Source organism: Syngnathus acus, chromosome 3 (genome assembly GCF_901709675.1).
Source record: "Syngnathus acus chromosome 3, fSynAcu1.2, whole genome shotgun sequence".
Classification (NCBI taxonomy): Eukaryota; Metazoa; Chordata; class Actinopteri; order Syngnathiformes; family Syngnathidae; genus Syngnathus; species Syngnathus acus.
The window spans coordinates 17,241,916-17,268,216 of record NC_051089.1 but is presented as its reverse complement, the minus strand read 5'-3'; the positions used below and the strand labels follow the sequence as shown (position 1 = coordinate 17,268,216).

Below are 26,301 nucleotides of genomic sequence, written 5' to 3'. Positions count from 1 at the left end.
ATTGTTTTTGTAAACATTAATTCTTGAGCTCCCCTACATAGCAAAAGTTGGTTGGTTAGTGTGGAATAACTAGGCTGTCCCACGCATAGTTACTCCATCACAAACCTAAAACAGAGCTGTGTCAAGCGCTCCCATTCAATAACAGATACCCTTGACCCTACAAATGTTTTTTGTCTTCTTATAAAGGGTGGAAGACATTAAACATGCTAAAGGAGGACCACTGTATTATTCTTTCATCTTAATTTCCTGTAGTTGTAAAATTTGTATACATTATCTTTAAGATTGAATGTGGTGACAGAAAGTGTTTAGAGATATGACAAGATTAAATTCCGATTTTTTTCAAGCGGATATTTTTCTTGCAAAGCATTGAATAAAAGTAAATGTATTACTACTACTATAACAATCCAAATAATATGTTGCTGTTGGTCTGTCGCAAGTTTCACATGATGCTCAACACTCCATGTTGTCAAAATAGTTGGGAATTGCATTAAACAATACAAAGATCCAATTCATACACTTGTAGGCATGCAGAGGCAAGAATAATGGAGCAGTTCGATGTTGGTATGTCACTGTCATTTTGTGACTTTCTCAAGGACACCAGGAGAGTGCTCAGAAAAGAAGACTGTCTTTTTAACAACCAGCCCCAATCTAATGTGTATTCCAGAATATGAATTGAACGTGACAAAACTCTAACTCTATTTTTGTCTCAATGCTCTTGTACAACTATTCTTTGTTCAAAGGCAGTGCATCAGTCCATTCAAAACATCAATCTTCTTCATTATTCTTTTAAGTCTGAGGACAGTTGGGGGTTGTAGCTGATTTAGGTCCTGTTTCCATGAGGTAGTCACAGAATGGTGTACTTTTGGTCGCTCATATAGACAGTGCCCTTGTGAGTAAACAGAAAAATATCTTTAAACGTGGACGTTGGAAGAGCTTACAGTATAAAATGAGCTGAGAGTGTGCATGTGCATCACATTCATTCATGAATGGTGTAACACAGCTCTGTTGATGTTTGTTGCCTTAGAAATTGACTTGAACATTTTTAGTGTTCGTTCACTGTGACCTGGGGAGACACATCACTTCCTTAAAATAAATACAACAATTCATTAAAAATTAAAAAATATGCCTGGCTTAGGAAAAGCCATCTTCTTGTTTTTTGTTGTGTCATACAGTAGTCAGAGGACCTTTAACAATTAGTGAAAGCAGCCTTTCCAATCTTGTGACCACTATTCCAATGTCTTAAGACCGCAACATACCAGTCACATTAAGTCCTCGTTCTTGCCATTCAGTGTTGGGAGATATAAATAATCTATGATGTCAAGTTGCAGTGCCTCAGACATAAATATTCCTAACATGGCAAGAAGAAGAAATTCAAATATTTGGTAATTATTTTAGCCTATAGAATTGGACACAACATTGCTGTCATCGTTGTTCCATGTTTTTATATCTCCAATTTCTTACGGTTTTGCACAGCAGTTATGTATGCAATTGATAATAACAAAGACAACAACAACAAAATGTGTGGAATTTTCTTTAAAGGGCTAGAATTTCTGTATTTACATTTTCAATGTTACATTTTCACGCTTTTCAGCCTGTCGGGGAGTAGTGGGGTCGACTGCCTTTCAGCGTGTTGTAGGTGAAGTCTGTTCATATACAATAGACTTGACTTCTATCAAACAAAACTTGTGATGGGCACAAAATCTCCTCACACTCATCGCAACTCCTTGGTGAAGCCCAAAAGTGTAATAAATTGATGGAAATGTTCGCGTGCGAGAGATTCAGAGCGACCATTTATTTAAATTAAATTTCCATAGGGTTCAAAGGACATAGAAGGGGCATGATCGGAAATTTACACTGACGCCCGTGCACTGCTCTGCATGTGGGCGCGTTCAGAGGGCAAGAATGCAGTCTCCCATTCATTTCTGAATGCAGTCAACACTGGCGCGCTGTGGGCACGTTCAAAAATTCACTTTGCACACAATCTCAAACGTGACTATTTGGAAAGTTGGTGTGTTGCTTGGTTTTACCTTTCGAGATTTAGATTGCCCCAAAAACAGAGTTCCAACGTGTCCACTTGGCTCTCCGAGAGGGGACAAAGTGCACCAGTGTGTTAGGTTTCCATCTTGTACTTCGGGACACACTGGTGCACCACGTCCCCCCTGGCACTCAGTTTTTGGTGCAATTTGAAAAAAAAAGAGCATTGATTATTGTCAACAACACAATGCCTATGTGAGGAACACTGAAAACTGTTACTTCGAGTGAAGGAAAAGTACAGTATTACTCATCCAGTCTAAACATAGAATAAGAGAAACTTCAGCTTACCAGCAGCCATCACCTCCCTGCACACATATGCTGTTGTTGTTTTTTCCATTTGTTATGTCCCTGGTTACAATGACCCTAAGAGATTCTGTACTTTGATTACACACACACACACATACACACACGCAGGCACACACGCACACACACACACACACACACACACACACACACTCGCACACACACACTTGGGAAAATACCTGGAAAACACCTGTTAAATCAAAAGGGAGGAATTGAAACTGTAGCCATAGGGATCCTGTTGAAGGAGTTTTATTGTCTCGTACACATTGCTTCATTTCCGATATTTGTTTTGTAGGTAAGAAGATGTGGGTTAGCATATTAGGGCAACTGTAACAGATGTGATTATAAACACCCTCAAGGCAGTAGTGTTGACAAAATATTTCAGGAGCACATACATTCTATTCAATTCTCCTTTCACAAATGACTACTTATTACATGCCACATCTTGCAAGAACAACACTTAAACATCGTGTTTGGGGATTTTATCACAGTTTAATAACAACTCCATCCCCAAAACATATACCGTATTGGCCCGAATAAAAGACGGTGTTTTTTGCATCGAAATAAGACTGAAAAAGTGGGGGTCGTCTTACATTCGGGGTCTAGACATTATACCCATTCACAACGCTAGATGGCGCCAGATATCTTTAAAGCGAATGCTCTCCAGGCCAAAGCGAACCCCTGTCACGAAAAATAAAAATAGCGGTAGCAGTTTGCATTATCTTATTGCAATGTTTTTCCTTGTTCAGATTTGTTTCAAGACTACAGTTACAGTTAGACTTCACTTTGATGGTTAATGCAGCTATTGCAATTTTGTTGTTTTATCACAGTAGATTGGTTTATTTACATTTCAAAAACCAGAAGCCATTCATTTACAAATGTGATTGCACTTTAGTTTACATATTTCAATGTTTAGATATTAAGATCTGATAGACAGTTTTTGCATGATTTGAATGAGGCAAAATAACATGCTTTTTCTCTCAAATATATTGTTAAAATCATTTGTTTCAGATGTACTGTAATTATTTTCTGTATAAAAATTACATTTTGAGTTCAAAACGTATTTTTTCAAACTTGAGTCTTGAAAAAGAGGGGGTCGTCTTATAATCAGGGTCGTCTTATATTCGGACCAATACCGTACTTAAAGTTTATGCAATTAAGCATTGCCTTTTCCTGTACAATGTACTTGTAATAATTTTATTTATTTTGACTACCATAATTTTCGGACTATAAACTGCACCAGCTAAAATCCGGGGATATTTTAGTTTTTTTCTTATATAAACCGCTCCGGACTATAAGCCGCACGTGCGCACGAGTTATTTACAAAGAAAGACAGTACACAGAAAGCCTTTTTAAAGTTTTAATAACATACTTTAACATGTCTTTCTAAACGCTGCCTGTGACGCAGCAGTAGTACCGCAGCAACACGGAAGTGTGCACGTGAGTTATTTACAAAGAAAGACGGTACACAGAAAGCCTTTTTAAAGTTTTAATAATATACCTTAACATTTCTTTCCAAACACTGCCTGCAGTAATACCGCAGCAACACGGAAGTAACACAGCACGAATAGGACTGGATTAAAAAAAAACATACCGGTAAAAGTCACTGAGACGCGGCGGTAACACAGCAGCAACATGATAGCACAGCACTAACAGGGCTGGTTAAAGTAAAAGTAAAAGTAAAAAAAAGAGCTTCATCGTCTTCATCTTCCTCCTGTGCACTGAAACCATCGAAGTCTTCCTCCTCAGTGTCCGATTGGAATAGCGTTAGATATCCTTCACCACACACTTTCTCAGTCTCTCTTTCGTTGTCGCTTTTATGCATTTCTTCGAGCATTTTCCGTGATGAGGGTCTGTTCATGCAAATTTTATTCATGCATGAAGTGCTAAATTACATTAAACTAGCGAGCGACACGTATAGCTCCAGAGTAGACGTGACCGGGAAATAAAGAAAAGGGTGATGCAACACAATGTCATCAACATCGACTGCCTTTAACTTAAAAGCGGCATCATATGCATTTCTTTTGTCCCCCATGATGACGGTTTGTGTATAAAAGCTTCCTTTCAGTAATGTCGGTCTTGATCTCGTTCTGTCTCTTTTTTGTGTGAATTATACGGCACTATTTGCCTGGCGGATGGACATGCGATCAACACACCACTTTTCTCCCGAGTGACTGTGTCACATATCCGTCCGCCCAGCAAAGCAGTGCCGCACAACAGCGGTCCACAGCCTTTTTACAAGTGTATAAAAGTGATCAAGTCATCACTAAAATCACGGAAAAAATCTTATAAAAGCCGCACCTGTAAGCCCCAGGGTTCAAAATTTGAGAAAAAAGTTGCAGCTTATAGTCTGAAATTTACGGTAAAATTTATTTTGAATCATTTGACTTTTTATAACTTTTCTGTTTGCAACCAGGTTAGCTTTGCAAGATTATTTCCTCAATTGCCTTACCTGGATAAATAAAGGTTAAATAAAATTAAATCAATTGACAGACTATTCATTTGGTAAACACAATATATTTGTACACTTTACTTTAAAATATAAATAAGTATAGTATAAGTTAGGAGAAATAGTTCACAAGTATCAGTACAAACCCAAACCCAATGAAATTTGGATGTTGTGAAAAACATAAATTAAACAAAATACTATATTTGTATTATTTTCAAACTATATACATCTTAAGACAAGATATCTCGTGTTAAATTTGATCAACATTTTATGAACACATTCTTTCATTTTGAATTTCATTTTCCAAAAAGCTGGGATATGGCAACAAAAGTCAGGGAAAGTCGAGGAATGCTAAAAACAAAACAAAACAAAAAATCTGAATCTTAAAAATAACTTGGCGGTCAGGTGAACCGATTAATTGGGGAACAGGTGAGTATCATGTTTGGGTATAAAAGCAGCATCCCGGCCCGAAAGGCTCAGTTGTTCATATGAAAAGAGGTTTCACCTCTTTGTGAACAACTGATTGTGCAAATGATTATAACAATATATTCGAGAGAAGAAGCCTGTCATTTTGCCTTATTCAAATCATGCAAAAACCGTCTATCACATCTTAATATCTAAACATTTAAATATGTAAACTAATGTGCAATCACATATGTAAATGATTGGCTTCTTTTTTTTGAAATGTAAATAAACCAATCTACTGTGATAAAACAACAAAATTGCAATAACTGCATTAACCATCACAGTGAAGTCTAACTGTAATTGCAGTCTTGAAACAAATCTGAATACGGAAACACATTGCAATAAAATAATGCAAACTGGTTTAAACTTGAGAGTAGCTGAGATCTGTCATGTCAGAACATTACTCCTCACAAACATCCTCTGCCTCGCTGTACTCAGTGTCACTGTCCATGTACGCGCACACCCTCCTGTCGAACTCTTGAAAGCGGCCACTGAGGACCACGGAACGCTTTTCTCTGATTGTGAGCATTTTTTAGGCGATCTTTTTGAGCTCAGTGGCCTAGTGGTAGAGTGTCCGCCCTGAGACTGGAAGGTTGTGGGTTCAAACCCCGGCCGGGTCATACCAAAGACTATAAAAATGGGACCCACTGCCTCCCTGCTTGGCACTCAGCATTAAGGGTTGGAATTGGGGGGTTAGATCACCAAATGATTCCCGGGCGCGGCACCGCTGCTGCTCACTGCTCCCTTCGGGGATGGGTCAAATGCAGAGACAAATTTCACCACACCCAGATGTGTGTGTGACAATCATTGGGTGTTTACCTTTTTGTGTTTACCTCCATCTCCGTACATTACACTCTGTGACACCATATTTTACAGCCACTTTACAATTGTTTGAAGACTCTGCCTCATTTATCACCATCATCTTGAAGTTTGCATCATAACTTTTCCTCAGCTGCCGGTTAACCTGGCTGATCTTCAACCCACTTTTCTCCAGATTGTCGCTACGGTTCTCCATTTTCTGTTATCTCTTCTCTTATTTTCTTCCATTTTCTTTCTTACTGCTATTTTTTATTTTTCTTCTTCGCTCTACCGCTAATAAGGGCTGAGGGTTGGGATGCATCTTACTTGCATCTTAATTACATTGCTGAAAAATTTGAAGAGTGAACTGGCTGAAGAAATATTTGTAAATGCAATTTCAATCTTATGACATTTGATATAAAGCTGTGTTGTGATTGTATTTGCGCATATGAATTTATGTAATGTAGGTAAAATTGTTCTTTCAGTTTTTGTGTTCCCAAAGTCACTATTACTAACATAACAAATTAAATAGTCAAATCATCAGGACGCTATTGACATACTACAAAAGACTGTAACACTGTGACCCCTGAGGACTAAGCAGATGGATAAATGATCAAAACATGTATGACATCAAAAACTGAAACACAGCCCACACTTTTAACTGCTGAAATCCGTTTGCCATGGAAAAAAAAGATTCCCTCTCAGAAACTGAAGAAATAACAAAACTAAAAGAGGTAAAGACCCAATGATTGTCACACACACAAAAATAAAGAATAGTAAACAACTTTAGACCTACGACGACCTAAAAAACATGATGTTTTTATTTTATCATTGGAGTGATGGAGTGCTTCCCAATTCGATTAAACAGCTTCACTATTGGTACTAAAACATCTTTCAGTAGCCTCTGGATAGAATTCAATGGAACTGCATTTTCTTGATGTTTCACAGTATCATTCTTTTCTTTCCTTCACATACTTATTTACACACGTGTGCGCGCACACACACACGCACTCTAGAATGATGTCAGACCTTGAGCAGAAAATAAATCGTTGGACCTTTACATAGTTCAGTGTGTTTCGAATGACATCCTAGGCCCGAACATGCCAAAAAGAGGAGTGTGGTTCTCCACAAAAGTGACTAATGTATCAATATTGCAAATGTATGAATAATGCTTTGAGCTTTCTAAACCACCCCACCCATTCCCCCTTAACATCATGGGAAAAATGTTTTCTTACATGACCTTATGATATTACCATGCTTTTTTGTTCAGCTGCCACAGAAGTCAGGCGAATTGGAAATTGAAATTGTTAACACATCACAAGACCTTAAGGTCTGAGATTGAAGCCAAGTTTTTCAATAACTGCTTTATATGAATTTAATAGAACATGGCCCTACAAATTACATTTCTGTAAAAATAAAGCCTTCAATGTTAGCATTCACAAATAGACACAGTTTATGAATTGAATGTCATGAGTTTCACTTCTTTCCGCTATCTGCTTGGTTAATCTCATTTGAATGTTTTTAAATAAGACAGCTGTTAAAACTTTGTCTCAAAAGTCAAAACTATAAAATTATTACTTTGTGCTAAAAACACTTCTTTCTGCTATATACTTGGTAAATCTCATTTGAATGTTTTTAAATAAGACAGAGCTGTTAAAACCTTGTCTCAAAAGTCATTAACATAAAATTATGGTTAAGGTACAGGAGTTCTTTTTTAAGATGAGATTTTATTACATGACTATTTAAAGTAGGCCATAAATCATTTTGATCATGACTAGTAGAGAAAACATCAAGCAGTAAACAGGACAGCCCAAGTGTATATGTATTATTTACTGTATATGTAATTAATAAGTACGACTGGTTTCTTGAGATCTGAACTACACAATGGTCATGTGGAATTTTGGACCATTCCTCTTTAAAAAACTGTTTCAGTTTGAGCAGCATGATTCTTGGGATGTCTGGTGTGACTCACTTTTATCATGTAATAACATCTGTCTGCATTTTTCTCTGTCGTTCTGTGACATTACCCATCATCTGTTGAGCTTCATTAAGCAGACAGATGGTCTTAATTTATCATGCAAAAGTGATCATCAATTTTTCCCTCAATCATATCATTACATCCAGGCCCTGAGCAAAGCAGTCCCAAACCGTGATGATTCTGCCACTCTACTTCACAGTTAGGATGAGGTGTTGGTGGCCTACCTTTTTTTACACCACATACCTTTTTTTGTCAAATTCCAGGTGGTCTAATGAGTTTTTGGTGTATATATCGTCAAGGCCGCGGGTATGATCCCTAGTTTGAGTGATTCTTTTGTTTTCGTAATGTCAGGCACGGATTTAAATGAGGGACACGGCACATATTGGCTGGGTAAATGTTACTTCCATCCCACAACGGCACACAAATGCGCAAACGTCCCCGTTATGCCCACAAATCTACGAGCGCAAAGTCTAGCAAAATACCAAAAGAAAGAAAACGCCAAGCTTGCGCACAGTTAGACTGCACTTTGTGTTTTGATTTTGTATTCCCAACTGTGTTTCCACACTGCCTCTTCAGCTCGCTTTCTTATTGGCTGTAAGTCACTGTCAACAAGTTGCATGCTCCTTTGTTCTCGAGCACACCACAAATGGTTAGAAGTCCAACCAAAACAATCCAACATGTTGAATAACCATGATTTGAGATCGAAAGTGGGCCAAACGTCCTGCCGAACAGTCGAGAGTCTGATCACATCACTCACGAGAGGAATATCTGATAAGATTATTTTGGGACTATTACGAAGAGTGTTGTTTCGATCGCCAGAAGGAGAATCGAGGGATTTTAATAAAAGATCACAATATTCCTACAAATTTACATCATATGCAATACACCCTACAACAGTGAGGACTGTATATGTACAGTGAACATGTGATTCAGCTATTTGGGATCAAACCCACAGTGTCATGCTTTGTCTGCTCTGAACGAATGTGTTCGACATATTCATCATTCAACGATGATGACATCAGCAAACGGTACAAACACCATGTGCTAAGCATTTCTTGGGAATTACCCCACAATTGGACTCTGTCATGACAATTCTGCTGTGTGAAGCTGAAGCTACCAGAGATCTCGAATGAGTGCCTTGAGCAAAGTGGGAAGAACTATGTTAGCATGTGTTGTTCTTTATAGGGCACACTTTATAGTAGTTGAGCAATTCAATCCCAAATAAATGTTTTGTATTATTATTATATTCTGTATCGTGACGCTCATTGCTTTACGTTTTATCTCTGCCTTCACCTTTTCCATATTTACCCATATTGTAGATGCAAGTCACCATAATGACAAGGTGAAAAATGCATTTTTGGAATTTTGTGTAATTCAGACGCATCCATTTACTTCAGGGATAGACAACTTAAAGGCTGTAGGGGGGCATTTTTTTTACGAGTGTTACTGGGACATCTTCCAAATAGTGTTTTAAGCCAGTAAAAAGAAAACCACGTGCTAGAGCTGCGCCGTCCGTCCGCAGAGTTGACAAGTAAAGCCAAATAGTAGTGTCCTCCCCCCTACCTAGTTTTAAGCAAGAATCATATAACCTGGATGACTACTACTGAATTTGAAGCATTTATTTGTTGATCATAAAAGTAGAAAAAAACAGTTGTAAACTTGAGTCACACTTAGTAAAATTACCACACTTGTTGTGTAAAGCACAGAAATTGTGATTCAAATGTGGGTGACATGGCCAAATAATATGGGAGAGGAAGCCATGTTCCATGGATCAGTTCATAATACTACATTTTTTCTGGATTCATTAAAGCTAAAAATGTATGTTGATGTGGGATAGGTATGTTTGTAAAGTGAACCTTTCTTTATGTGAGACTGTTACATTGACAATAGACTGCAAAATGAAGAGCTCAAAAATGTGTGTTCCCCAGGAATTGGTGTGCATACGTGGTAACAAAGACCGTAAGTTGTGTGGTTGAAGATGGAGTCGAGACATATGTGAAACCAGACTACCATCCTTGTGCCTGGGGCAGCGGTCAGTGCAGCCGTGTGGTCGTGTGAGTACTGAACACACACTAATGCACTCATCAGTCCAACACACACAAACACACCCCTTATCTAAATATTTTTTATTCGCTCCTGTTGACTCACACTGGGTGTTTAAAAAATACTATGTAAACAGAGCAGTGTCACTGTCAAGATAAGTTTGGGAAAGATCTGACACAGACTGTTGAATTACTTTAACATCTGCTCTTCTTGCATGCTTGCTTTCCGTTGTAATTCTCTGGTATTTGTGACTTGCCTCTTCAGCCTGACAATCTGATGCAATCAAGGGTCACTCTATTTTCAAATGACCTGATTGGCTGAAAGCTCATTTCAAACATAGTTGTGGTGAACTGCAGCATCTCTACTCTTTAGACAGAATAAAAATAAGAAACCAGAGAGCCACATGATGAGGTCATAGTTATGTCTGTCACCAAAGGAAGGACAAAGGTCGTGAAGAAGAAAAAAAAAAAAACGGTGGCATATGCAAAGTCAAAAATGTTATAAATTGACACCCAACATGTTATAAACTTGAATGCAATAATTTCCAAGAAATGTTTCTTTTCATTGCAAAAGCTAACAATGAAGCTTCAATTGTAAACTGAAATGTTCAACAAAGCCATTGTAAGTGTTAATAAAGATGATAACTTGCACACACAAAAGTCACACCAAGTCAGGTGTAGAGTTTTTCATGTTAGAAATTTGTCACGGCCGTGTGCCCAGAATGTTGAACCCCAAAGCAGAGCCAGAACACAATATGTACAAGCACATATGTTTATTTAACCAAGAGAGCTGAAAAACACGTGTTAATAAAATAAAAAGATGAACTCGGAATAACTCAAACAAAAACAAACAAAAAAACTCACGTGATGAAGAAGTAAGTAATTAACCCAAGGTAATTACAAGAATTACCCACAAGATAGCTGTGACTAGAAACGATCACACACTCAATCAGGAACAACTAGCAAACAGCAGCAATATTCAGTCAACCAGTTTTCTTCTCCCGAGCACTTAAAAAGTTGTCTAATTGGGCTGCCCAACAGGTGTGTGTTGGAGGCTCCTCCCATCCACCTGGCTCAGGCACTGGAAAAGTACTAGAGAGAACAAAAGATCATGACAAAATTAAGCAGGGACCTTCTTGGTATGAGGCAGCAATGCTAATGACTGTCCCGCTAATTTAACAATGTTACGATTTAGACATCCTTTGTACCAACGCATTCAACTTATGAAAACACAGAATGGTTTGAATGATGATTTGCACTTTTTCAGTTTTCTGAAATCTGTCCTTACAGCTATCGTACCTACATGAGGCCTAGGTACAAAGTAGCCTATAAAATGGCAACGCAGCTGGAGTGGAAGTGTTGCCAGGGTTACAGTGGTGACAACTGTAGCAATGGTCCACTTGGTGGGACAGGAAGCACCAATAGGCCTGAGCTCCATCCAGGACATGGAAGAAATGGAATAAACACTGGACAGGGAGGAGTCAATACTGGCTTTGGACAGAATGGAGGCCACAGTGGTAAGTCCATTCTTATTTTTATAAGCACAACAATGAAAACCACTTGACAGGAACCAGATTTTATAGAACACCGTGTTTGTGTAATAGAGATGTCAAATTAAATACCGTAATTTTCGGACTATAAGTCGCTCCGGAGTATAAGTCGCACCAGCCATAAAATGCCCAAAAATGTGAAAAAAAACATATATAAGTCGCTCCGGAGTATAAGTCGCATTTTGGGGGGCAATTTATTCGACAAAATCCAACACCAAGAACAGACATGAACGAGCAACAACAGGCTAAACGATACGGTATGCTAACGTGACAAACACAAACGAGGAGCTGAGAACGGGCCTGACGTAACATTCAGTTATTTAAAAAAAACTATTACATAAATAACACGTTTATAAAACCATCTGTGTCACTCCAATTCATTAAATCCATCGATCGTCCTTTGTCAACAATGCCGTGTGCCGCGCCGCAGTTCAAATTATTCCACAGGCCCATACAACGATATATAAACTATATTTTAAATAACTATCACATAAACAACAATATTATCAAACCATTTGTGTCACTCCAAATCATTAAATCCATCGATCAAATTTCTCGTCCTTTATGTCATCCTGGTGACAGAGGACATGTCCAGAGGATATGGCGCTTTAAAGTGTTAATTACTTTATTTGATTTTTTCTCTCTATTTTTCATGTTTTGAATATGTTCAAGATAAAGATATCAAAGCATGTGAAGTGATCAACTATACTAAAAATAACATGTGAAGTGGTCAACTATACTTGTAAGTAAGTGATGTGTTAATGATCAAGTAAAAATTTGTGAAAAAAACATATATAAGTCGCTCCTGAGTATAAGTCGCCCCCCCACTCAAACTATGAAAAAAAACGCGACTTATATTCCGAAAATTACGGTAGTAAAACTCAGTAATAGAATAGAATAGAATAGAATAGATCTTTATTTGTCATTGTCACATGTACAACGAAATTTAAAAAGTGCCAACCGATCCGCGCATGCGATAAAAAATAAATAGAACAAATAGAATAAAAAGATAAAAAAAACAAGCTAAAAACCCACAGAAGAACATACATGTAACTTTAGTTACTATCTTTAGTGTCTTGTTGAATTCTGTTTTCTTTGCCTTCCTCTAGTGTCATGTGAATACAAACACTGAAATTGCGTTTTGTCTGCAGGAAGAGTTGATAATGAAAAGATGAAGCTGCTGGAGGAAAAGATTCATACCCTGACTCAGACTTTTGAGGACTTGCAGTCTACCATCACCTCTATGAATGAGAACTCTCACGGGAGGGTCAACAAACCTGGTCTTAATGGCAGCGGTGGTATATCCTCCGGAGCAAGAAACCCTGCTGATGCAGCTCAACCAGAGATTAAAGACACAATCCACAGCATTCAGACCAAACTGGATCAACTTGACAATCGCACACAGGTAACATAAGCTTTCATGTTACAGTGATCCCTCGCTACTTCGCGTTCCGTTTATCGCGGCTTCACTACATCGCAGATTTTTTTTCCAAATTAAAAAAACGTTTAAAAATCAAAATAAAACTTCTAAATTGAGGAAACATGTGTTTGACCTTTAGGACAATGTAGTATTTCTCCAAATGTTCGTTTACATTCTTTTAGAAGTCCGTTTTCGCGTGTTAGCACGATCGCGAATTAGCATCTTTCCGCTAACTTGTTAGCCTGCCCGGTACTTCTTGTTGGTGACCGTACTTCGCGGATTTCACTTATCACGGGTGTTTTTGGAACCAATTATCCGTGATAAACGAGGGATTACTGTACTCCTATTAGTGTTGTTATAAATGCCAGTGTCACAGAACCTACCTTATAATTGAACAGAGTCAGAGCTGTTAAATCCAGGACCAGAAAGAAGAAACCCTGTCACAATTTGTTTTTAGTCACAGGTGTATCTAATCAACCCGAGCCTGACAAAATGCACCTCTAAAACCTAAGGGTGACTTTAGAAGCACTTTCGAAAACCTGGTTTTACTGGAAATTGTACAATATTGTCAACGCCTCCGAAATAATTGATATCTCAGCCTATGTAGCAGAAACATAATTCAAAAAAAATTTGCGAACTTACACGTGTGGCTTTCGCATAAACCTGATTTTCTTTCTACAAACATTCAATAAAATTTTTAAAGATTCTACCTCAATTAAACAGCCTCGATTAAAATTAGTTTTATTCTAACTCGAAGCCTTCAAAATATTCTTCTTCTTCCCCATTGTCCACAAACATATATTTAGCCACAAATCTCGATCTAATAATTCCCCTGGTTCAAAATCCTCAAGTGCGTCCTCATTTATTTTGAATTCCTACGTCTAGCATGCTCAAAAAATAATTCCTGGAAAATCTTCTGAGCCAACGGTGCCGTCATGTGTTAATTCTAATGCATTTCATTGGCTACAAGATTGAGAATTAATCAAGGAAAACAAAAATGATGCATCCGCGTTCCTGGTTTTAAAGCTAGAAATGCGTAACAGCGCTCCATTGGTTGAAACACTGTAATGCGCTCATGCCTTTAATGGGTCAATGAACAAAACACACACACACCACACATTTAAGACCCACAGAACAACTTTAAGCTGTTCATCTGCAGTAGTTCTGTTAGTAACTCTGTTACTCTTTAGTTTGGAAGATATTACACTTGTCAAAAAGAAAGAAAGAGAAAATTTCATTTAGGTTGTTGTTCCTTTGTATTAGGCTCATGATAAAACCCTTGTAAGCATCAACAATCATCTCGTGAATGGAAAAGGAAATGATCTGGAAGGAGGTCTTCCTGGAGGAAGTTCGAGTGGAAAAAGTCTGAACTCATTGAAGGAGGAGATCCTTGAGGAGCTTGAGAGAAGGGTTTCACTATCGTGTTCCTCCTGTCAGGTATTAATTCTCCATTATGTCATCACGCTGCTTGTCACAGAAAAATATGTTCAATTTTGTTTTTGTATTTAGGCTGGTGTGAAGGACCTGCACGGGCAGCAGCAGGAAGACCAGGAAAGAATCCGGGCCCTGGAGAAGCAGCTTAATGCAATGGATGTTCGTTATCAACAGGAAATTGATGGATTGCGGCGGGAAGTAGCGAGCTCAAAAAGATGCTGTGACAACATCAATGACCTCCGAAACCGCGTCACAGATGCTGAGCGGAAGATCAGCACAGCAGCAGAAAATGTTGATGTCCTGCACAACCGCCTGAACAACGAGCTTAAGGGAGGAAGTGGCAGCAGTAATAAGGATGGAGTCTTCAGAGGCGGGGAGATTGGTGCTGAAGGTGGACAAAGGGTTAGTGGTGGGGCTGTAGTGGTAACTGAGGATAAACTAAATAATCGACTGAAGGATTTGGAACGACGGGTCAATGGGACTATGGAGCAAACTGAACAAAGTTGCGCGTATTTGGAAAATGATTTAAAGGACTATTTCCAGAGAGAACTTGGTGACCTTCGGACTGTGTTCCTGGACCGCTTTGATGATCAGGCCTTCAGGATTACAGATGTGGAGCTGGATGTGGGGCTTGTGAAGCAAAGGGTGAATGAACATGACAAGACACTATCAAAACTAGAAAACAGAACCTCCCTCTTGAACAGGAAACTGGAGGAGTGTGGCTGTCGAAACATGGCAGGAGGAGAAGTAATAAGAGGAGAGGGGAATGGTGCAGGCAACGCTGACACTCCTGGTGGTGGCAGTAACACTGGGGGGGGCAGAGGTAGCACTAGTGGTGGCAGTGCTGGCACTGGTGGGAGTCAAGGTAGTATTGGTGGAAGCAGTAGTGGCACTGGTGTAGATGGGGTAAGTGGGACTGTGGGAAGAGGAGAATTACCGGGAATAGGAGGAGAAAAAGATAACACAACAAGGAAATCATTGGAGTGGAGAGTGATTGCCAATGAGGATCAAATCAGACATTTTAACACAAAACTCAAAGACCTATCTGTGTCTGGAGACTCTCTTATTGATAAGGTAATTAAAAGCCTACACTTTAAACATATTAACATTATTGAACAACCATTCAAAATAACCAGTGTGAACAACTGTGACAGCATTTCTAACAGTAACAACATTGCGATGTAGGCAATTGTTGCCAGTGTTCTGTTTATACCCCCATGGGAAGGCTGGATTCGATTCTACAACCTGGGGTCTGCTTCATTCTAACCTCAGTTATGTTAAATTATATTCAAATCACAGACTTGTGTAAAAATGTGATAAGGGTAAATAGCATTAACCCAAGTTTTCTTGTAACTCACAAAGAAATCAAAATACAGATGTTGCTACGATTGGATATTAACATGAAAATGTTTATATCATAGGTTGTGGACCTGAGCCATGACATCCGTAAGATTAAGGCTTTGACTGGTGCTCACGGTGAACACTTTAACCGCATCGTGACAGAGGTGGAGTTACTTGGGCAGGACTGCGAAATCTGTGGGACAGTGAAGAATGAGTTGCTGAAGCTGCAGAATCATTCCAAGGATGCACTTGGTCGCCTGCAGAACCACATCAACCGACTTCAGCTGAGTGTGAACTCTGGGAGTGCGTGCAACCGGATGTGCTCTCATTTGCAGGATGAAGTTCGTCTTCTGCGAGAGGATGTCACACGCTGCACCAATAAATGTAAGGTGTATTGTAATGCTGAAATGTGTTGATAAAAGAATGGCCATCTGATTTTCCTTCTGTGATGGAACCAAATAATTACACAATTACAAGATAATAGAATAGAAATATAGTAAACCCCACTCCATTGCAGGTTCTGGGTTTGTGGTCTGGTAATTCAGTGGATTTCTTTTGTCCAAGAATAAGTCAGTATTGTTGGGTGTAATTTTACTGTATTTGTACTTTGGGCTTGATGTTGATGTAGGACTTATAAAGTATCTATCTCTATCTCTCTCTATCTCTCTATCTATCTATCTCTCTGTCTCTCTGTTTCTTCTCTTTTCTTGTCTTGTCTTGTCTTGTCTTGTCTTGTCTTGTCTTTCTACCGCAGGGGTGGGCAATTCCCGTCCTCAAGGTCAGAGTTCTTGCATGTTTTCTATGTCTCCCTGTTGCAACACACCTGATTCAAGTGGTCAGTGAATAAGCAAGGTCTGCAGATGCTGGATAACAATCCTGATCATTTGAATCAGGGGTGTTGCAGCAGGGAGACCTATAAATCATGCAGGACACTGGCCCTCGAGGACCAGAATTGCCCACCCCAGGTCTACCGTGTGACATGATAAGTTTGTTTCTGAGGTGTCAAATCCAGGTACAGAAAGTAAAAACCCTGCCACAGTTTATCTTTCACCGCAGGTACTTCTAATCAACTGAATCGGCAGAGAAACAAGCTCTCGGAAGATAGCTCCTGTTGGTTGATTCCAACCACCTGTGGCTAAAGCCAAACTGGGGCAGGGATTCTACTTTGTGGGCCTGGATTTGACACCTCTGTTTAGTTTAAAAAAAATCTTTACTTGCATGATGATGGGTTGTGATGATGTTAGATGGTAATTAACACTGTATAATATGTTTATCATAACCCCTTTTTCTCAGTCCCCCTCAATGTATGAAATATTGTAAATGTGTCTGTAATTTTAATACTCTGAGTATTTCTATACCTCAGATTTCACCTATTGTGGGGCTCACTGCGGACATAATCTCTGCAATGGCGTGGGGTTTACATTACACAAAGAGATGTGTGAAATCTGAGATGCTTAGTGAGCGTTAAGCCACAGGTCCCAATTGTCTTCACTTTCAACCACCCTGAGATGAGATATTGCAAGCATTTTTGTTAGCAATCCTTTAAAATTAATTTAAAAAGAGATGAATAATTATTTACTAATTTCGAAACTGGTTATCCATAAATTTGTTGTTTATATGTGACAAAGTAATCAAATTAATTAAATTTAATTATCCACCTTATTCCCACGCCCTGACATTTGCTGATCACAAGGAAAAACTAAAAAAGCTGCCAGAGGAAGGAATCCTCCCTTCCAGGATGACTAGGCAACAGTGTATGTCAAGTGAGCCTCATTTAACACAATATGATTCTATACAATGTTAATTAAAATGATAAGAGTTCATTTACATAACAAGATGAAGCACTACAGGAAGACATCAAATGAGAAACGGGTCCACCTCAAAACCCGATCCAGTCTGTCAACAGAGAAATCTCCATAGCAGCCCCTCTGAGAGGGTGGTCCACCTCAAATCTTGTCCCTATCAGTCGATGTAAAATTCATTCAGCGACATACGATCGTAGATTTATATGGGCATTCTGTCATAACAGCCTCTTGAACGACATCACTAAGATGTGGCCCACTACAAAATTAAGACTGACAGCCCTTAAGCACATCCATCTGCAGTACTTTTCTGGCAATTTCCTAGCATCACTGATGCAAATAGTCTTTCATTCTCACGTTTGTTACACAAATATGCAGCAAATAGCTACTATCTCAAGCAACTACAATAATTTGTTTTACATTTCAGAACTTTTGATGACTACATGCAGCACATCTTTAACAAAGCTGACAAAGGAAAATTCCACATTTATTTCACAATCAAGTTGAGGTACAACTATATACATGCAACCAAATGCATTTAGTAAATATCTTATGATGAAGTCATCATCCTGCCCCTAAGTGGTAAAGCTAAGCATACTCACTTGACTTGACTTCTGAAGTCTATATTGATAAACTCATGAATGGTGTCAATGAGATGTGTGCAGCCATAGCATCAGTTAGGTGAAAATGTCAGGTTGGGACGTTTCACTTACAGTCCAAATGTGCAAATAACTATTTGTCCGTATAAAAACTATTTGTCTGTAAAAATAGAAAGGGAGTGGTCGAAACTCAGTACCAAATGTGCAAATAACTTGTGAAATTATTTATCTGTAAAAATAGAAAGGTGGTGGTCAAAACTCAGTAATATTCATTCGTTAAAAATAATTACCATCAGCAATAGCTTTGGTTTTGGACTGTCAACAATACCTATTGGTGTGAACCTTTTTCTTGATTGGCACAGCTTTTTAAAGTGCTGCTTTGTATTGCTTTACTACATAAACGGCGCAATGATAGGTTTCAGGTGATAATAAGAGGTACCGTAATTTTCGGACTATAAGTCGCTCCGGAGTATAAATCGCACCAGCCATAAAATGCCCAAAAATGTGAAAAAAAAAGATATAGAAGTCACTCCGGAGTATAAGTCGCATTTTGGGGGGCAATTTATTCGACAAAATCCAACACCAAGAACAGACATGAACGAGCATCAACAGGCTAAACGATACGGTATGCTAACGTGACCAACACAAACGAGGAGCTGAGAACGGGCCTGACGTAACATTCAGTGATTTAAAAAAAACGATTACATAAATAACACGTTTATAAAACCATCTGTGTCACTCCAATTCATTAAATCCATCGATCGTCCTTTGTCAACAATGCCGTGTGCTGCGCCGCAGTTCAAATTATTCCACAGGCCCATACAACGATATATAAACTATATTTTAAATAACTATCACATAAACAACAATATTATCAAACCATTTGTGTCACTCCAAATCATTAAATCCATCGATCAAATTTCTCGTCCTTTATGTCATCCTGGTGACAGAGGACATGTCCAGAGGATATGGCGCTTTAAAGTGTTAATTACTTTATTTGATTTTTTCTCTCTATTTTTCATGTTTTGAATATGTTCAAGATAAAGATATCAAAGCATGTGAAGTGATCAACTATACTAAAAATAACATGTGAAGTGGTCAACTATACTTGTAAGTAAGTGATGTGTTAATGATCAAGTAAGAATTTGTGAAAAAAAACATATATAAGTCACTCCTGAGTATAAGTCGCCCCCCCACCCAAACTATGAAAAAAACCGCGACTTATAGTCCGAAAATTACGGTAATCATTATTTGTAAGACTTTCCAAAACATTGTAACATTTTCCAAAATATTGTAACAAAAGGAGCAAGAAAAAGGTAAATGCTTGTCTTCCTTCTTCACTGTTTAGGTGGCGGTTCTGGTAACACGGGTTCAACCAATGAAAATGGAGGTACCAGAGGTGATGGACCCCGTTTGGACGGTGAGCGACCTTTAGATGGCCACAGTGTGATAGGAGGCTACATTAACAACAACCAGATGAAGACGTTGCAAGGTGAATTGTCTGGAGTTATCCTGACCTTCAGCTCTATAAACGACACCCTCAAGGGTCTTGAACACACTGTACAGAAACATGGCAGCGTCATCACTGACTTGGGTGAGCTCGGTTTAATCAAACTGACTGCACACATTCTTCCCCAATCCATATTGTGAACCTCTAATACTTTATCAATTGACAGGAAACACAAAGGATAAGATTATCTCTGAACTGGACAAAATACAACAGGAGGTGACAGAACACATTGAGGAAAGTCGGGACCGGTTAGATGGAATGGATCGAGATCTCAGACGTTTCGAGAGCACAATACTAGTAGAGATGGGTGACTGTAAGAGATCAGGTGATGGGCTAGAGAAGAGGCTGTCCAAGCTTGAAGGCGTCTGTGGAAGGTTGGACGGAGTCTATGACTCCATCCACAAGATAAAAGAAGGTAATTGGATCATGGTTTCTTTTGCTTCATCTGTACTTGTTTGACTACCGGTAGTTACGTATATTTTTGACACTCCACCCAGTAATGGAAGCTTCAATATGACTTGTCTTCTGTGATTCTCTTTCCTCTGCTGTGTTCCATTTTCAGGACTTAACCAACATGTATCAAGCTTATGGACATGTTTTTCGGGTCTAAACAACTCAATTATTCATCATGGCGAAATCCTGGACTTTGTTCAGAAGAACCAGGATGATGTTCAGAGCCGGATAAAGAACCTCAACTCCAGCTTGATTCACATCTCGAAAGATACGCAGAGTTTTTCAGACCATCCCTTGACTGGTATGCATATTCTATTTGATTCGATTTGATTCTGTATTTGCTCTATTTTATTACCAAAAATCCATTATTTTATGACAAACATTGTATTTTATTAAAAGCACTCAAAGAGCAGCCTTGTTGACAAAATCACAAAATATACTCCTTCGATACTGCATATTCCAAATGAACAATAGCATCAGTACTCAGCAGTCCTTACCTCAAGGCACTTAAATTTGTGTCAAAATGTGTTTTATTGGATTTATTACATACAGAATAAAAAAAAGACCTGCTCTGATGCTCTTGTCCAGGGAGCGCCCACATTTTTGGGTTACTCCATCCCGAGTGCATACGTGGCATGAATGTACTAAATAGCAGATTTGAGTAGACAGAAGAATGCGATCAGCTGCATGCCTTTTCTGCCTAATCAGTATTTTAGGTTCATAGGATGTATTACTCTGCCATTATCGAAATCACATACAATAATTACTGTCTGCCAGACTTATTCCTAGGTGTGTTTTCTTCCTGTACATAGGGCACTAATTGAAAGGATCTCTAGTTTTCATGATAAATGTTATAACAGTTTTATCTAACAAAGGCAAGTTAATGCTTTATTCTGATTAGTCTTTTTAAATGTATATTACCATACTTATTTATAATGCATACCATTTATTTTCAAGGAAACATTTATTTTTATGTTTGAGTTAAAAAGAAGACAAGGGCAAAGAATTAAATGTTTAGATTAATCAAATAAAATAAAATGTAATCATCAGTTGGGTTGCGTTCTACTGTTGGAGAATCATTAACGCATATGAATGACCTGGAACTCATGGTATGATAAAAACATTTGGAGGTACACAGGTCAGAAAAGTTTGGTAACCACTGAACGAAGTAACTGGTTCTGTACAAGGAAGTATCAGCGTCATCACTACTTGCACAAGGCAAACGTTTTCCGCTTTTGTTTTATTTGGCCCAAGGGTAGGCAATTCCCGCTTACTATGCTGAAGAGACTTCCATCCATCCATTCATTTTCTGTACCGCTTAGTCCCCACAGGGGTCGTGGGTGTGCTGGAGCCCATCCCAGCGTCACGGGCAGTAGGCGGGGGACACCCTGAACCGGTTGCCAGCCAATCGCAGGGCACACAGAGACAAACAACCATTCGCACTCGCACTCACACCTAGGGACAATTTGGAGTGCTCAATCAGCCTACCAAGCATGTTTTTGGGATGTTGGAGGAAACCGGAGTGCCCGGAGAAAACCCACGCGGGCCCGGGGAGAACATGCAAACTCCACACAGGGAGGGCCGGAGGTGGAATCGAACCCGCACCCTCCTAACTGTGAGGCGGACGTGCTACCCAGTGCCCCACCGAGCCGCCTGCTGAAGAGACTTGTCATTTCAAATATCTTTGAAAAACATAATGAGATACAAATTACTATGCAGGTAACACTTCAGCTCTTTATGTAATTTGTCAATGCTGACATAAGCCAAGGACCTGTGTGACACAGAGAAATTGCAAGTGTGCGAGGGGTTAAGTCTTAGAAGACATGTTTTTATGTGTAAGGGCTGCTGAAGGATTGAAAAAAGGCTCAAATTTAATGAATGTGACCCATCCTTTTTTTTTACACTTCCACACCTTTGAAGACACTGGACGAAGGGACGAATGCCTCGTAATCTGCAGTTGAAGCTACTGACAGAGCTTCATATTCATGAGGATATGGGGAAAAAAGCTGTGATTTTGTGGTTAATTACATACATGAGTGTAGCTTATTCTCAAGAAACTACAAAAATATTCTTGTAAAACGTTATCCCAAGTAAAATCACAAACTTTAAACTTGGTGCGCAAAGGAAAGAGCTGAGGGGTACTTAGCTTAAAGCTTGGCTCACAATCACACTTGTCTGGGATCCCCCTTTTCTTCCCCTCTGCTTAGCCTTGCGCCAGCTCACGACTTGACTGCACAAGCAGAGACAGTCCACCCTCTCCTCGCGCACTTACTGCACTTATGTTTATGGACGATTCAGGGGCTCAGAATAACATGATATAAAGTGAACTTAAATCAATTCAACCAGCCTAAAAATCCATTTATTTATCATATTACAGCATATTACTTATATTTGTTTGTTTGATTGTTTAGCAAAGGTGTTTGGTAATTCGGTTTATGTTTATAGTTGGGAAAATGACTGGAAGTGTGACAGAAATGTCTACTTGTGACTACTTTTGCTTTATATGTAAAAATGCAGTATCAGCAGATACAGTAGTAAAAAATTACTGTACTACATATATGTACGATTTGTTTCTGCAATTACTATTTCCCATGTTTTATGGCAATTTTAAAACAGATTTTGTATTTGTCCTCTATGGCCAGAGATCTGTGTAAACAGTATTGCCGTATGTTCTATGTATAAAAAAAAAAAAGACATGACCACATAATTTATCTGCAAAGTATCTCCAGGTTGGACACCCAAAAAGCAGATAAATCACCTAATCATAGCTCATAAACAAGTTGCTCAAATTGTCTCTTTATTCTTTTTTCCTCCTGTTCTGGCTGTACTGTCCACAACAGATTTAGGCTCACCTGCATGTATGGCTATAAAAGTCTGATTCACTTTAAACATGGTCTGCTCTCAATTAAGTCAAAGGGTGTTTACAGGGTTTCACTGTTGACTTCAGCTCATTCCAAATTTATTACACGCTTAAAAGAGAATAGTCTGCAGTTCATTTCAGCCACACCATGTTGTTATCTTCGGATTTGCAATTCCAGCATGAATTTTACAGTTAGTACGTCTTGTGAGACCCACCTTGACATGGGATGTTTTTTGGTGGCCATCTTTATTCTCAAGCAAATGTATACAGTAATACCTCGCTACATCACGGTTGAAAGAAAAAGGTAAGAACAAAAATGGGAAATGGAAAAATTGGAAAAGGTTGGCTTCGCACAGCATCTGGTCAGGGGGAGCTCTCTAGCAGTGCCACACCTGGGTTTTGCAGTGTTCAGCCTGGCTTGGGCGTCAGAAAGGTTCTAGCACGCTCAGTCCACTATTGTGGAGTCGGTCAGGAGGCGACTATCAATTTAATGATTTGGAGTGAAACGGATGGTTTGATAAACCTGTTATTTATCTTATAGTTATTTGAATAACTGTTAATATGTCACGTCAGGCACCTTCTCAGTTCCTCGTTTGTGTTTATGTAACGTTAGCATACCGTATCGTTTACCCTAATGTTGCCTATTCATGTCTGTTGTTGGTGTTGTATTTTGTCAAATAAAGTTTCCCCAAAAATGCGACTTGTACTCCGGTGCAACTTATATATGTTTTTTTTTCACGTTATTGTGCATTTTATGGCTAATGCAACCTATATTCCGGGGCGACTTTTAGTCCGAAAAATACGGTATGTTGATACAAACCGCCATGAGCAAGGCAAAATAAAAACAAGAAGGCACAAACAATGAATAATAAGAGCGATGAATAAATAATAAATAAACAAATAACACAATAAATAAGAGGAGCAAAACGGAGCAAGTGTGCATACAGCAGACAGTCAGAATATAGCGCAAAAGTACAGGACGCTACGCAGAAGGGGGAGAGAGTTCAGGATCCTAACAGCCTGGAGTATGAAGCTGTTGGTGCGTCTGGTGGTGCGGGAGCGCAGGCTCCCGTACCTCTTCCCAGAGGGCAGAAGATCGAACAAAGAGTGAGCGGGGTGACTCACATCACATCGATCTATATCGCCCGTTTTTTACCTCGGACATTAGACGCGACTTTATTTTGAAATCCAGTTCATTGTTGCTTGCTTCCTCTTTCCGGGAGCAGTGCGCGGCGTGTTGTGTTGTGAGCAGAGCAGGCACGTGAAAGGGGAGCCGACAACTACGCGGCTCCTGGGCTGGTGCTATGGCTAGTGTCCAAGAAGACGAGGAAATTCGCTCCCCTTTGGGCTTCAAGTCATTCGTTTGGAAGCACTTTGTAATTTCCTAAATAAAGAGTTTGCAGTACCTTGTTGATTTTGCGTATGAATTGTTATAAATCAGGATATTGTTCTATATCGATCGTAGAGCACTATATCGTGATGTATCGTGAATGAATCACAGCAGGCTTTAAGATATCGGCAAATATCGTATCGTGTTCCTTTGTATCGATATGATATCGTATCGTGACAAAACCCGCGATTTACACCCCTAGTCAAGAGTATGAGATGCACATGAGTTGGCTTCAAACTTATTACTCTGTTATAACTAATAAACTCATTTTACTCATATTACAGGCCCGCCTGGACCTCCTGGAGAGAGAGGCTTCAATGGGCTGCCAGGTCCCCAAGGGCCACCTGGACCATCTGGAAGACCCGGAGAAAGTGGAATACGTGGCCTGCCAGGTAAGTGCAGGAGAAATCTTATAAATTAAGACGTTCATGTAACCCCTCCGTGAGTCGTCACCTTATCGTGGTGGAGGGGTTTGCGTGCCCCTATGATCCTAGGAGCCATGTTGTCTGGGGCTTCATGCCCCTGGTAGGGTCACCCATGGCAAACGGGTCCTAGGTGAGGGGCCAGACAAAGCACGGCTCAAAAAGCCCCTTATGATGAAAAAGATATATGGACACAGATTTCCCTCGCCCGGACGCGGGTCACCGGGGCCCCCCTCTGGAGCCAGGCCTGGAGGCGGGGCTCGAAGGCGAGCGTCTGGTGGCCGGGCACAGCCCGAAAAGGAAATGTGGGTCCCCCTTCCCATGGGCTCACCACCTGTGGGAGGGGCCAAAGGGGTCGGGTGCAGTGCAAGCTGGGCGGCGGCCAAAGGCAGGGACCTTGGCGGTCTGATCCCCGGCTGCAGAAGCTGGCTCTTGGGACATGGAATGTCACCTCTCTGGCTGGAAAGGAGCCCGAGCTGGTGTGCGAGGCAGAAAAGTTCCGACTAGATATAGTCGGACTTGCCTCCACGCACAGTTTGGGTTCCGGTTCAAGCCCTCTCGAGAGGGGATGGACTCTCTTCCACTCTGGAGTTGCCCACGGTGAGAGGCGTTGAGCAGGTGTGGGTATACTTATTGCCCCCCGGCTGGGCGCCTGCACATTGGGCTTCACCCCGGTAAACGAGAGGGTAGCCTCCCTCCGCCTTCGGGTGGGGGGACGGGTCCTGACTGTTGTTTGTGTCTATGCACCAAACGGCAGCTCAGAGTACCCACCCTTCTTGGAGTCCCTGGAGGGGGTGCTGGAGAGCGCTCCTTCTGGGGACTCCATCGTTCTACTGGGTGACTTCAATGCTCACGTGGGCAATGACAGTGAGACCTGGAAGGGCGTGATTGGGAGGAACGGCCCCCCCGATCTGAACCCGAGCGGTGTTCTATTATTGGACTTCTGTGCTCGACACGGATTTTCTATAATGAACACCATGTTCAAACATAAGGGTGTCCATGTGTGCACTTGGCACCAGGACACCCTAGGCCGCAGTTCGATGATCGACTTTGTAGTCGTGTCATCGGATTTGCGGCCGCATGTTTTGGACACTCGGGCGAAGAGAGGGGCGGAGCTGTCAACTGATCACCACCTGGTGGTGGGTTGGCTCCGATGGTGGGGGAAGATGCCGGTCCGACCTGGCAGACCCAAACGCTCTGTGAGGGTCTGCTGGGAACGTCTGGCGGAATCCCCTGTCAGGAAGAGCTTCAACTCCCACCTCCGGCAGAGGTTTTCCCACGTCCCGGGGGAGGCGGGGGACATTGAGTCCGAGTGGACCTTGTTCCGGAGCTGTGGCCGTAAGGTCATTGGTGCCTGTCGTGGCGGCAATCCCCGAACCCGCTGGTGGACACCGGCGGTAAGGGATGCCGTCAAGCTGAAGAAGGAGTCCTATCGGGCCGTTTTGGCCTGC

General features: G+C 40.3%; 1 protein-coding gene across 2 annotated transcripts in view; it reads left to right on the top strand.

The window, feature by feature from the left end:
• Positions 1-26,301, top strand: part of LOC119120057 (EMILIN-1-like) — a 33,815-nt gene that overhangs the window by 2,136 nt on the left and 5,378 nt on the right. For both annotated transcript variants that reach the window (XM_037246643.1, XM_037246642.1), the window contains exons 2-11: positions 9,956-10,081; positions 11,360-11,586; positions 12,771-13,024; positions 14,303-14,476; positions 14,549-15,547; positions 15,895-16,198; positions 19,564-19,809; positions 19,892-20,140; positions 20,288-20,479; positions 24,713-24,820. In XM_037246643.1, coding sequence (XP_037102538.1) covers positions 9,956-10,081; positions 11,360-11,586; positions 12,771-13,024; positions 14,303-14,476; positions 14,549-15,547; positions 15,895-16,198; positions 19,564-19,809; positions 19,892-20,140; positions 20,288-20,479; positions 24,713-24,820 — 2,879 coding nt within the window. The remainder of the gene's footprint in view (positions 1-9,955; positions 10,082-11,359; positions 11,587-12,770; positions 13,025-14,302; positions 14,477-14,548; positions 15,548-15,894; positions 16,199-19,563; positions 19,810-19,891; positions 20,141-20,287; positions 20,480-24,712; positions 24,821-26,301) is intronic.